General features: G+C 33.6%; 1 protein-coding gene across 2 annotated transcripts in view; it reads right to left on the bottom strand.

Moving 5' to 3' along the window:
• The window catches only part of LOC110585742 (cadherin-10), a 113,838-nt gene that overhangs the window by 49,139 nt on the left and 51,809 nt on the right, over window positions 1-12,890 (bottom strand). For both annotated transcript variants that reach the window (XM_021695870.1, XM_021695877.1), the window contains exons 2-4: window positions 5,621-5,915; window positions 3,874-3,993; window positions 3,279-3,446 (exon numbers count right to left, since the gene is read on the bottom strand). In XM_021695870.1, the coding sequence (XP_021551545.1) occupies window positions 3,279-3,446; window positions 3,874-3,993; window positions 5,621-5,915 (583 nt within the window). The remainder of the gene's footprint in view (window positions 1-3,278; window positions 3,447-3,873; window positions 3,994-5,620; window positions 5,916-12,890) is intronic.

Below are 12,890 nucleotides of genomic sequence, written 5' to 3'. Positions count from 1 at the left end.
CTGAATTGAGACTTGAGAACAACTAGAAAATACTTGATGTAAGTGGGTATTTCAAAGAATTATGGGGAAAAAAGAATATAAAATATCTGAATAAGTTTCATATTGGTATGTATAAAGGACAATATTGGGCTAAAGAAAATATATGGTAAAAATACATGTCTTCTGCTTCTTTTAACTTTTTTATATGGCTGATAAAAAATTTTAGAATTACATATGTGACACATACTTTTTTGGTTTGCATTATATTTCTATTAAGCAGCATTTGTTTGTTGTCTTTATCATTTCCACTCTGAATCGCCTTCATTTTTCCATACAGTGGATATAATAATAATAATAATAATAATAACAACAACAACAAGGGGTCTAAATAGGTTAGTTCTGAGTTCTCAATGTTATGCTGCATATGGTCTTCATAAAGTGTGGAACTCTCTCCAAACACTGGTTATTTAATGAAATGATTAGAAATTAAAAACTAGTTTTCTGGATATTAGATGACTTAGACTATCAAGTAACATTCTAATTGCCATGACTGAGTGTTCCCAATAGTAAGATATGGTTGCAAATATTCATAGCAGAAAAGATAATTGAGAAAATAAAAATCTACAAATTATGTTTCTATCTATAATTAAAAAATAATGAGGCAAGATACAAGGTACTCTAAAATTCCACTAAATGTATTGTATTGTACATAGGGGGTTGGACATGGATTTCAACCCACCTCTTTCATTACTTATAGTTTGGCCTTAGCATCTATAACCTTGGTTTCCCCATTTGTAAATGGAGATCATAATACTGAGCTGAATGAGTTATTGGGATTAAATAAAGTAGGTCAATAAATAACTCAGTACAGTGTCCCCCAAAAAATGTTATTCAGAAAATAGGTTATGTTGATGCTTCTTTTTATTATCATCATTATATTATTATTATTATATTATTATTATTACCAGGGTTATGACTATTATAATTACGTTAGGGCTTGTGTAAGGTGACTATCAGATACCGATCATAAATTCTGACTTCACAAAAGGAAAGGAAATAATTATCGAATGAATTAATAAAGGTGTTGTAGTAGATGAAAGAATATAAAATGAATTTTCATTGGACATTATTATTTTTCAAATATCTAACTTTTGCCTTTAATTAGAATCTACTAATTTGCTTAATTGGATGCACCATTTTTAGATGAGCTGTGTTTTTGACATATGTGTATATATGTTCCTGAGCATTTAAAATATAATACTCCCCTTAATGGTCATTTATTATTGACAAAATACTTTTTTGAGGACTACTTTTGCTTATTGTGGATAATGTGATTAATTAGTTATGGTTTATTCTCCTAGATTTGCATGTTCATTCTCCTGATAATAAATTCATGCTAAGAGGTGGTCAGAAATATATACAAAATGTGAAATTTGAATTTTAATGCAACTAGGCATATCTTCAGATTTATTCTAAAAGAACCATTAGGGATTGTTATTGGTTTTCTTTTCCCTGCCCATGCTACAGGTAATCTGGAGCTGCAATCTGATTATTTGAAAAGGGCATAAACAAATACTCTTTGCTCTGTGTTTTGGGCCAAACACCACAACAGCAGACCTAATGGGCATATAACTTAATATCCAACAAAAGGATCATCACAAATAATAAGCAAAAGATTAGTCTGCTCAAAAAAAATTCTATGTGAATTTTATAATTTTCCTATACACATGATTTTAAACAATTCAATTCAAATCATCACTATTATTGGGGCGCCTAAGTGGCTCAGTCAGTTAAGCATCTGCCTTCGGCTCAGGTCATGATCCCAGGGTCCTGGGATTGAGCCCCGCATTGGGCTCCCTGCTCGGCGGGAAGCCTGCTTCTCCCTCTCCCACTCCCCCTGCTTGTGTTCCCTCTCTCGCTGTGTCTCTCTCTGTCAAAAAAATAAAATAAAATCTTAAAAAAAAAATCATCACTATTATTAATAATCAAAGTTAGATAAAAATAGCATAGAAAAAAAGCAAAATGCTTTTAAACAGTCAAAATAATAGAGTGAATTCTTAGACCCTAAATCCTTCTGCATTGTAGTCTTTAGTATAAAAATATAAATATCACAAAAAGCTACATTTTAATATGATATCATACAAGTATTTAAGCTAAAACCAAACTAAAATTGGGGGATCAATTTAGAAGTTAATACACAGCAAATTCTAAACTTAAGGACACAGATCCTACTACAGCCTGCATATTACGCCACTTTTTTTTTCAGTTTTTTTTTTTTAAGATTTTATTTATTTATTTGCCAGAGAGAGACACAGCGAGAGGGGGAACACAAGCAGGGGGAGTGGGAGAGGGAGAAGCAGGCTTCCCGCCGAGCAGGGAGCCCAATTCGGGACTCGATCCCAGGACCCTGGGATCATGACCCGAGCGGAAGGCAGACGCTTAATGACTGAGCCACCCACGGGCCCCTATGCCACTTTTCTAACAACATAAATTTCATCTTGAAGTATAGGATCTTTCACGTCAGCGGGAAATTTTCTGATTCTTGGGAGTGCCCGTTCATTTCTACCAAATTTGTATAAAAAGAGAGAATAAATACATGTATTATACGGTCAGAATCTAATGGTTCCTAACCTATTCTTGATCTCTTTTGAGAATTTGAAGGTTTCATTTTATAACAAAAATAGATCGAAGTAGAAAACAGTAGCACTAAATAGATTTAGTGTTTTATAACTAAATAGGTCAGGAATACAAAATGTTTTAGTATAAAAAAATCTTATAGTATGATTACCATTCCAAACACAGAAATAGTAACTGCAAGTCTGACCCAGTGATATTAAATGCAAGTCTGATTAGTTTGTTAGGTTCTGGCCTCTATTGCCCTTTCTGGCTAAGTCTTCATATTATGACAAATTAGATATTTTACTGAAAAATTTTACCCTCAAGTTAGGATCCTTCTTATTAAATTCTAAGTTGAAATAAACACATTCATTGTAGAAGCAGGGCTTTGTTTTCCAAGAAAACATTATTTCCTTTTGCTAACTAAAAGAAACAGTTCTTGGATTACAGTCATAGATGCAGGTTTTGTGATCACAGATCCCCAGCTTCTAAATGAAATATGTCTGAAATATTTAATTTTTTATATTTTAGTAACAGTGAATTCATCAGCATATGCACCTTTTCTTCACGTTTGTAGCACATTTTCAATGTTTTGAAAATTAAATGATTGACAATTGCTTTTTACTTTTCTCTTTTCAGTCCAAAGCTTTTGCCCTATGGAAAGACCATGAAAGGCAGCTTACTCTGGGGGAAGCGAGGTGGATTGTCATTTACATCTGTCAGTGTGATGTTCACCGTGGTAGTCCCCGATAAGCCTCCCATCTGGCCGCCCATATCTTTGGCCTGGATTACCACTTGATATTGCTCCCTGTTTTCTCTGTTCATGTTTGGTAAAGCAGTCCTGATGATACCTTGAAGAAAATATAAAAACTTCTGTTATCCTCATTAAAATCTCAACTAGTAGTTGACTAAGACCACAAATTATCTATCTAGTGATTTTTGAAAGACAAAGTATGCTTTTGCTATTAATTTTTATTGTCTAGAAATTCCAGAAGTGATTCAATGTAAATATTTTACCATTTGCGTGGTTTTTCTATTACCTAAAGAAGGTCATATGTGCTATTTAGTTGCCTAAACTCATAGGTAAAAAAAACATAAAAATCAGGTATATTTTGATCAGCTCACTCAATCATTCAACTTTGAATTCTTAAATCTTTAAGTGTGGCATCATTACTCTTCTGTAAGTATTACTGTTAATGTTCTTATTTTCCCACCTTTTTTCTACTTATAAAGATCATAAAGACTTAAATGAACAAACACTGATTCATGATTCCTGACCTGTTTCAGGCTCCACAGAGAAATATGGCTGCCCTTGAAGTATGCTGTAAATAACTCTGGCGCTGTTCCCATAGGAAGGGTCATCGGCATCTGTAGCTGTGACTTGCACCACAGAAGTACCTGAAGTATCCAAATTCAGCTTAGTTCTGCACAGTACCAGAAGGAGGAGCAAAAGCACTTGTTTTCATGGAAGACTTGAATGATTTTTGGCTTTAATAATGACCTCTTAAAGAAATATTTATATATAATTGACTAGAAAATCATATTTATAGTGTTATTACAGGAAAATTGTGAATTCAGCTACATAGTTAGCCAACAGGTATATTTTCATGCATGCATAAGTAATGCTACAATGTATCAGATTATAATAAATGCAGTTACTCTGCAAATGCTCAGGTTTGATATTTAAATTCATTTTCACATAATATATTTGTTTAGTGTAAAGGGCATATCTGATCACAAAGGAGTAGGTGTGCTCTTCTTTCCTCCTGTCCACTAATTAACTGTAAAAATAATTAACATCTGCTCTAGAATACAATTTTATGAATAGATTAAATTCTAAATTTAGAAACAGTCCAAGATGATCCCAAGTTCCATGAACTATTAAAAGCTATTTAATAAAGTTCAAGAAATATAAAAGGGCTTGATACTAAAGCAATTGCCAAAGTCCTTGGGATTTAGTGAAGCAAATATTAAATAATAATCCCAGAACAGGGGCGCTTGGGTGGCTCAGTTGTTAAGCGTCTGCCTTCGGCTCAGGTCATGATTGCAGGTCCTGGGATCGAGCCCCGCATCGTGCTCCCTGCTCCACGGGAAGTCTGCTTCTCCCTCTCCCACTCCCCCTGCTTGTGTTCCTTCTCTTGCTGTGTCTCTCTCTCTGTCAAATAAATAAATAAAATCTTTAAAAAAAAAAAAATCCCAGAACAATGCTTTTGGGAAATGCAGAATTGAAAATGTGCTGTTACAACTGTTAAAAGAAAAGTATCAGAATTATTTCATTGGCTTATATGACTTCTCCCACATTTGAGAAATAAATCTATTCTACTAAGTCTAAATATATATCTCTAAAAAATGTTATCATTGCTTCCTGATAATTATTTTTTTGTCATTCTCTATTTCGTAAAAAAAAGTCTGAACTTTCTTTGCTTACAAATACAACTTTCATTTATTTCCAATGAAAAAGAAAATTTCATTATCTTGAATATTATACTTACAGCTTTATCATGCCTTCTGTCTTACAGATTCTACAACCTAAATTTTCAATTCTGTATCAGTATGTGATTGTGGAATTTCAACTGGTTTATTTGAATAACGGATTTATATCAGCGGAATTTTACATATAATGATTATAATTAAAAGATGTTTTAAAATACTTAATATGAAAGAATCAGATACATCTACAGCATTCTGAATGTGCTTATAATACATTTCGTGTCAGAATTTTACACAGCTGTTATACAAATCTGAGTGACAAGGATGTATTTCATAGTTTTCTACTAAAGTTCAGTGTTATTTTCTTGGGTTTTTGAGGGAAGTATCTACTTAGTTGTAAAGATTTACAAATCCATAACATAAGAAATGATTTTTTTTTTTTCTGACTCATTTTCAACATGAGGAAATTAAATAAGTACTCTTTGGAGGGAATCAAAGAAGATGTCAATTAACTGATCATAGTATTTTAAGAATTTCTTGATAATTATTTTTTATACTTTTTGTATACCATGATAACACTTATAAATGAACTTACCTACAACAGACATTTCTGGAACACTAGCTGTATAAATTTCTTCTGGGAACGTTGGCTCATTGTCATTGATATCATGGATTTTGATCACAAACTCAGACTCTGGTTCTACTGGTCTCAAAGTTCTTCTGTTAATAGCTTGTGCACGCAGAGTATAAAAGGCCTTTTCTTCCCTATCAATTCTTCTTGTGGCATGAATGTCACCTGTTTTTTCATCAATAATAAAAAGAGTACCTGCTCCATCTCCAGATAAAATATATTTAAGTGATCCATCTCCTTTATCTTGGTCTGAATGAAGCTAGGGGAAATAAAAAAGAGCACATCCATGATAATGTCTAAAAGTACATAATGCTGAAAGAATTAAAAGTCTCTCATGTCCCATCACTGAATAATGGGGTCAGTTATCTTAGTTCTTGAAATGAGAGTTGAATAAGTATGAACACACTCATCTATATGTCTTAAACAATAAGACTAGCCTCTCACATATCGGTATGATTTTAACTCTAAATGGAAAAAAGTAATAAAAATAAACCAAACAAGTTCCCCTCTTTGCTTTGCTTGGTAAATAACCATTTTCATAGGCAATTAACTCTTGACAAAGACATGTATCATCAGTCTTGACATGCTTGTGTAAACATTACTTCTCTCATCTCTTTCTGTGAGTGGAAAATTCTTTTACTCTCATATTATTGAGGGAATTCTTATAAATTTATGATTTGTTATTGCATTTCCATGGGAGAATTAGAGATGTCTTAACTGTAAGACAGGCAAAGTTGTAAGAGACATAGCACCTATTTTAGAAACACTATGTATTTTTGGTTCACATATGCACACACACACACACAAAAGATTGCCCCACAGATATTTTTGGGACTCAGGGAAAGAGTAAAAATAGATGTCTCTATTTTAAAATTATAAATCAAGTTAATAAATTCTACAATAAAATATGCTCTATATAGGCTCCTACCTTGTCAAATCTATCTTCTTAATAACCTCAAACAAGTTTTGTGCAGGAAAAAGGCAATAAATACAAAACATGTCTGTTTCCTGCCCTTTGTCTATGCCCACAACACTTATCTTCCAGAATTCACTCGTCATGTCAAAGAGTGTTGCAGGCATTCATGTGGACATTTCAGCCCACTGTGTCACCCATCCCAGTGCAAATGAGACCCAGGATTCCATGTTTTCATTTTTTATTTTTTATTTATTATTATTTATTTTATTTATATATATTTTTACTTATATATATAATATATATTATTTATTATTTATTTTTTATTTTCATGGGCAAATTCCATCTATGTTGTATTTTAATAGATGCCCACTAGGACTGTCCCCATGGTTCAGGATGCATATGACAGTGGGTAAGTCCGGCTTCTGGGTGACTGACCTGAAGGACAGAGCCTCCTTGGACCTAAAAGCAAGATGGGGATGTCTGGGCAGGGAATAATGGGTCCCAGGTACCTTGAATATAATCTGGAAATTGATGTGTAGGTTCCAAATGTGAATATCCCCTGCTCTCCATGGAACTCTTATCCTGAATGGTGGAGCTTAGGTATAGGAGGGACAGAGCACGGCTTTGTAAAATACAAGGATTGTAAATTTTTCTTTAATTGTACCATCCAACCAATAAACATTTTCTATGCTGGGATCATAGTTTGATTATTTGCAGTAAGAGATTATGTTTTTAAATTTTTTATTTTGTTTTTCTATCAGAAAAGAAATATGAAAAAAATGTGTAGATTTGCTAAAGTTCTATAAGGCATTTATTATAAGTTAGACATCATTGCAAACATTTTTTTTAAGAATTCATGTAAAATGTAGTCATAAATCAGAATAGGCACAATGAGGTATAACCTAGAAAATTTAAAATTGGAGACAATATCCTTCAATTATGCAAAAAATTAGAGAATTAGATATTTATCTAAATAAGGTTTGGTATTTTGCTTTACCTTATTTACATCAACAGACATTTTCATCTAATTGCATATATGAATATTAAACTGATTACTTTCTATTTAAAGTAGAATTTTCTTTTTTTATTTGAAAGTTTCTTTTTCTTTTTTGGAGCTTATGTCAATGGACTTGGCTGCGGAATCATTTTTACATGAACCTGAACCTGTTTAAAATAAATATATGTTAGAAACATACACCTATAACTTATATGTTGTATTACTGGCTATTGTTGGGTCTATAAAAGCAGTCTACTCTTTAGTTAATGGTTTTTAGTAATTAACATTAAGCCATCAAATTTGGATCAAACTCAGTTTTTCTGATTTCTGGACAAATAACTCATTATTACAGATATAATGGGGGAAAAAAACCCAAATGGATATGCTCTTTAAAGAAAAAGAGAAGTCAGGGAACAAATAGCTTTTTACTGCATTTTTAGCTATTCATAAACAACAAGGTAAGGTTGAGAAACTCAAGAACTATCTGCTTTTAGCTAAAAAGCTCTCAGAAGTAACATATGACTGTGTTGTCCAGGGAACCACTCTCAAAAAGTCACAAGATTGATGCTTTTTAGTAATTGAAAATACACATAGTTGCCAGGAACCTTTCCAATTACATGAGTGTGCAACCATGGCAATTTTCCAAATGGCAGATACAAGCATTGCATGTTTCTTATTCTGTCTGGGAATCAAAATAATTCAAGAAAAGATTATTGATATTATTATTTTTTTTTAAAGATTTATTTATTTATTTATTTGAGAGAGCAAGAATGAGAGAGAGTACATGAGAGGGGGTAGGGTCAGAGGGAGAAGCAGGCTCCTCACTGAGCAGGGAGCCCGATGCGGGACTCGATCCCGGGACTCCAAGATCATGACCTGAGCCGAAGGCAGTTGCTTAACCAACTGAGCCACCCAGGCGCCCCAATTATTGATATTATTAATCATTTGATCAGATAACTGTGGTTTGAGGCAAACAGTTATGACTTTTATTGTCTATTCATTCAACAATTGTAATTGAGAAATATGTGCTTACTCTCATAAGAATCGAGTACTTCTAAAAGTTAATCAGCAATTCTATTCTAGTGCTATGGAAAATTCAAATGAAATTCACAAGACATCTCCAAAACTAGCCCACAGCAGTATGTGAGGCTTTCCTACAGCACTATCATTTAAACTACTGGATAAAGAATGAGTAGAGGTTTATTTATTTTTTTATTTTTTTATTTTTTTAAGATTTTATTTATTTATTTGAGACAGAGAGAATGAGAGAGAGCACATGAGAGGGAGGAGGGTCAGAGGGAGAAGCAGACTCCCCGCCGAGCAGGGAGCCCGATGCGGGACTCGATCCGGGGACTCCAGGATCATGACCTGAGCCGAAGGCAGTCGCTTAACCAACTGAGCCACCCAGGCGCCCAAGAATGAGTAGAGGTTTAAAGTAGGGAAATTTTTGCTTTTTACAAACTGTACAGAACACTAGGTGAATACAGAATGTAGATTTGGAGTGGGGAAGGATATACAGCAAGATGTAAATCATTAAGACCAGTTCTGCTATTCTAATCAGTTAGACATGCAAAAAAAATTGCTAGAATGATGAGATCTTAATTATTATAAAGTTCAATTTTGAAATATGAATCACAGCAGGATTTTTACCTTCACTTATACTATAGAAAGAGAAAATTACGTCTTGTAATTGGGCCCCATACTATGGAAGTTTCCGTGGGATTAGGAAGTTGCACATGGTAGAACAAAATCAGAGAGATGAGGGTTAAAAGCTGGACTGTGATTTGAGGAATCAGAAATGAGTATTAAGGAGGGCACGTGTTGGGGGCGCCTGGGTGGTTCAGTCGTTAAGCGTCTGCCTTTGGCTCAGGTCATGATCCTCAGGGTCCTGGGATCAAGCCCCACATCAGGCTCCCTGCTCAGTGGGAAGCCTGCTTCTCCCTCTCCCACTCCCCCTTCTTTTGTTCCTTCTCTCACTATCTCTCTCTCTGTCAAATAAATAAATAAAATCTTAAAAAAAAAAAAAAGGAGGGCACGTGCTGTGATGGGCACTGGGTGTTATACGCAACTAAGAAATGAAAGTATTTCTACTTCCTTATAATTAAGGGAAACAAATTAGACCTATGCATTTATAAGTTTTGGTCTTAAAAAGCCAGACGTATAAAGCATTTTTCTTAAACCATTAGAGCTTGTGGAAAAAAAAAAAAAAAAGAAGTATCTTATTTTCTTGCAGAACACTAACACTAGAATAAGGGGCCCAAATTACCATTGGCCTGTGTTAATCAAAATATGATTTAAATAAACATGTTTGGGAACTGGACAAGAAAGAAACTGCAACAGATATTTACTGTAAGGCAGAGAGGTGTATTTCTAGACCCCCTGAGACCTGGGGAGTTGAAACCATGTTTGAAACGCTCACAAGACAAGAGCTAACTCATAGCAGGTATGCTGGTATTACTGATTTCTTACAGTTACAGAACGAGACCAGTGGACAAAATTCTTGAATTATATTCTCCTGCTTAAGTGTCCTCTCTTCTCTTTAAGTTGCTCTTTATTATTTTAATTATCCTTCTTTTGTATATTTTTCCCACCCTTACCCTGGTATAATGTCTCTGTTCCTCATTCCTTGTATGTGTGATAGAATTTTATTTCACATTCCGATTCATTTACGAACTAAGTAAAGATCAGACCAGGGTTAGTTAGTCCTTGCAACGATAGCTTTCACGTTACTCTTCTCTTTTTTTTTTATTTGGATGTTAGGTATCAATACTTGGATTTATTAAATACTTAATTGAACAAAATCAGTTGTTTATGTTACCAAGAAATACGATTATGGATCATGTGCCAAGTAACTTACAGCATCCACTTTGAAATAACTTTTGTATTGATTTGACCTTGTGCTATTTTATTATGTGAGACATTAAGTTTTCTTTAAACATAGAAAAAAATGTCAGATTATTGTGGCTTTAGTTCCTCAGTAACACCTGTTCTCCTGTGTGAAACATTTGTGCCACAAATCTTTAAGAAGAATTTTATGTTAATACTGACCTTTTCTTTCCTTGAGGAACGCCTATTAAAAATTCACAACCTGCTGTGTTCATTGTAAATTCACAAGCAGATAAAGGACATGGCAAGATACATGACAATTAATGAAAATAGAACAACTAGTCCTGTGCTGCACATTTAAAAGTCATTTTCCTATTATTTAACTTTTCTATTTAGATGTAGTTAATTATATAACCCATTTGCTTGTATCGAGTAGCGTGCTTAATAATTAAAACTAAACAATCCATTGATTTTAAAGAAATACTTTAACTACAAGTTATTTAATGAAAGCCTGTTAATTTTAAATGTGGCAGGTTTCCTCTAATTTTACAACATTTCATGTAAAATGTCATCTTAAGGTATTTGTCTAAAACAAAGTTTGTAACCTAAAAGAGGTATTGCGGCTTATCTAGTTTAAGGCCACTTTTTTTTTTTTTTTTTTTTTAAGAGGAAGAAACTGAGATATGATCAGTTTGTTTTTTTGTTTTGTTTTGTTTTGTTTTATGACACAGAAGTTAAATTAAAATTATACCTCAGGACAGCTGCTATGTTGGTGGAATCTTTATCTCTTAATATCAGTTCATTTTTATTTTTCAGTTCCTCACATTAAGTAAAGAAATATTATTTAAGAAAAAAACAAAGTATCTATCTATAAGGTACTGGGAATTTAAATTATTTATTTATTTATTTATTAGATTTTTATTTATTTATTTATTTATTTATTTATTTATTTGAGAGAGAGAGAGAGAGAAAGAGCATGAGAGGGGATAGGGTCAGAGGGAGAAGCAGGCTCTCCGCCGAGCCGGGAGCCCGATGTGGGACTCGATCCCAGGACTCTGGGATCGTGACCTAAGCCAAAGGCAGTCGCTTAACCAACTGAGCCACCCAGGCGCCCTTAAATAATTTATTACCAAAAGAATAACTGATAAAGGATTTACCTTATGTTCTCAGCCTTGGCTGGAAGAAAATGAACAAGTTTTAAAAAAGTGAAAAACCATACCTGTCAGTACTGCCAAGAAAACTGATTACTACTAGTTCAGAGGAATCTATGTTGCTGTGTGAGATTCTTTCTCATTCAGAATATAGATACTTTTTTGGATATTAGTAATTGTTGATATTTGGTTCCATTCCAAAAATTGGAAAAAGGCAGCAGAGAAAATTTGGATTATGTTTATAAAATATTAGAATTATATTCCTAACAGTTAGACCAGGTCTTTTTTTTTTTTAAGGTTGTATTTATTCATTTGAGAGAGAGAGAGCATGAGTAGGGGGAGGAGCAGAGGAAGAGGGAGAAGCAGGCTCCCCGCTGAGCAGGGAGCCCGATGGGGAACTGGATCCCAGCACCCTGAGATCATGACCTGAGCCAAGGCAGATGCTTAACCATCTGAGCCACCCAGGCACCTCTAGACTAGTTCTTTGAAGGATAAATTTTGATGAACAAGTCACAAGGTCTATAACATTCACTATCTGAATTTAACAATTTTTCGTGTGTGTGTGCATTGACTTAAAAATATTAGAAACTGTTGAATGGATTTTCTAATGTACAGTGATAATTTTATGCCCGTTGTTCTTTCAAACAGACAATATCTATTTTTGTTTTAAAAAAATCCTGAATGTGGCAAATATGCTGTGCTATCCTGGCAGCATCATCATTAGCATTTTGCTCTCATTGCTCTTGTGAGTAATACAATATCAAATGCAAAATAAGACACTGAATCAAATACTTCAAATTTGTATCCAATAAAAAAATAGTAGTAAAGATGGGCTGGCATCAGAAAGCAGCTGAAGGCATATTAAAGCAAGTAAACAGAGTCTGGTCAGAAATAAATACATAGTTATTTTGTTGAGAATGGGTAAGAAGAGGGAAGAGGGGTTGCAGATCTTGAACTAGAGGATGAAAAGCTTACAGATTGAGACTGGGCATTATTTTAATATTAATGGTGTAGAAAAATATAGCCAATTTTTATGAATCCCAATAAAACAATTTTTCCTTCAAAAATAGAAATGGAGAGAAGAAATTAAAGCTTATCAATGAAATAGATTGTAAAACAATTATGATCCTTTTAAAATACCCCAAATATATGATTTAGATTGGTAAATACTTTACTGAACAATCTTATTCTGGGACCAGAGGCAAGCATAGAGGATTACATGATGGATGGATAATGATGTCTGCTTAGCTTTGGGTCTGGTAGAAAAGAAAGAAAAGAAAAGAAAAGAAGAAAAGAAAAGAAAAGAAAAGAAAAGAAAAGAAAAGAAAAGAAAAGAAAAGAAAA

The sequence above is a fragment of the Neomonachus schauinslandi genome, chromosome 7 (genome assembly GCF_002201575.2).
Source record: "Neomonachus schauinslandi chromosome 7, ASM220157v2, whole genome shotgun sequence".
NCBI lineage: Eukaryota > Metazoa > Chordata > Mammalia > Carnivora > Phocidae > Neomonachus > Neomonachus schauinslandi.
The sequence above is the reverse complement of the archived record's forward strand: the minus strand, read 5'-3'. Positions and strand labels throughout refer to the sequence as shown.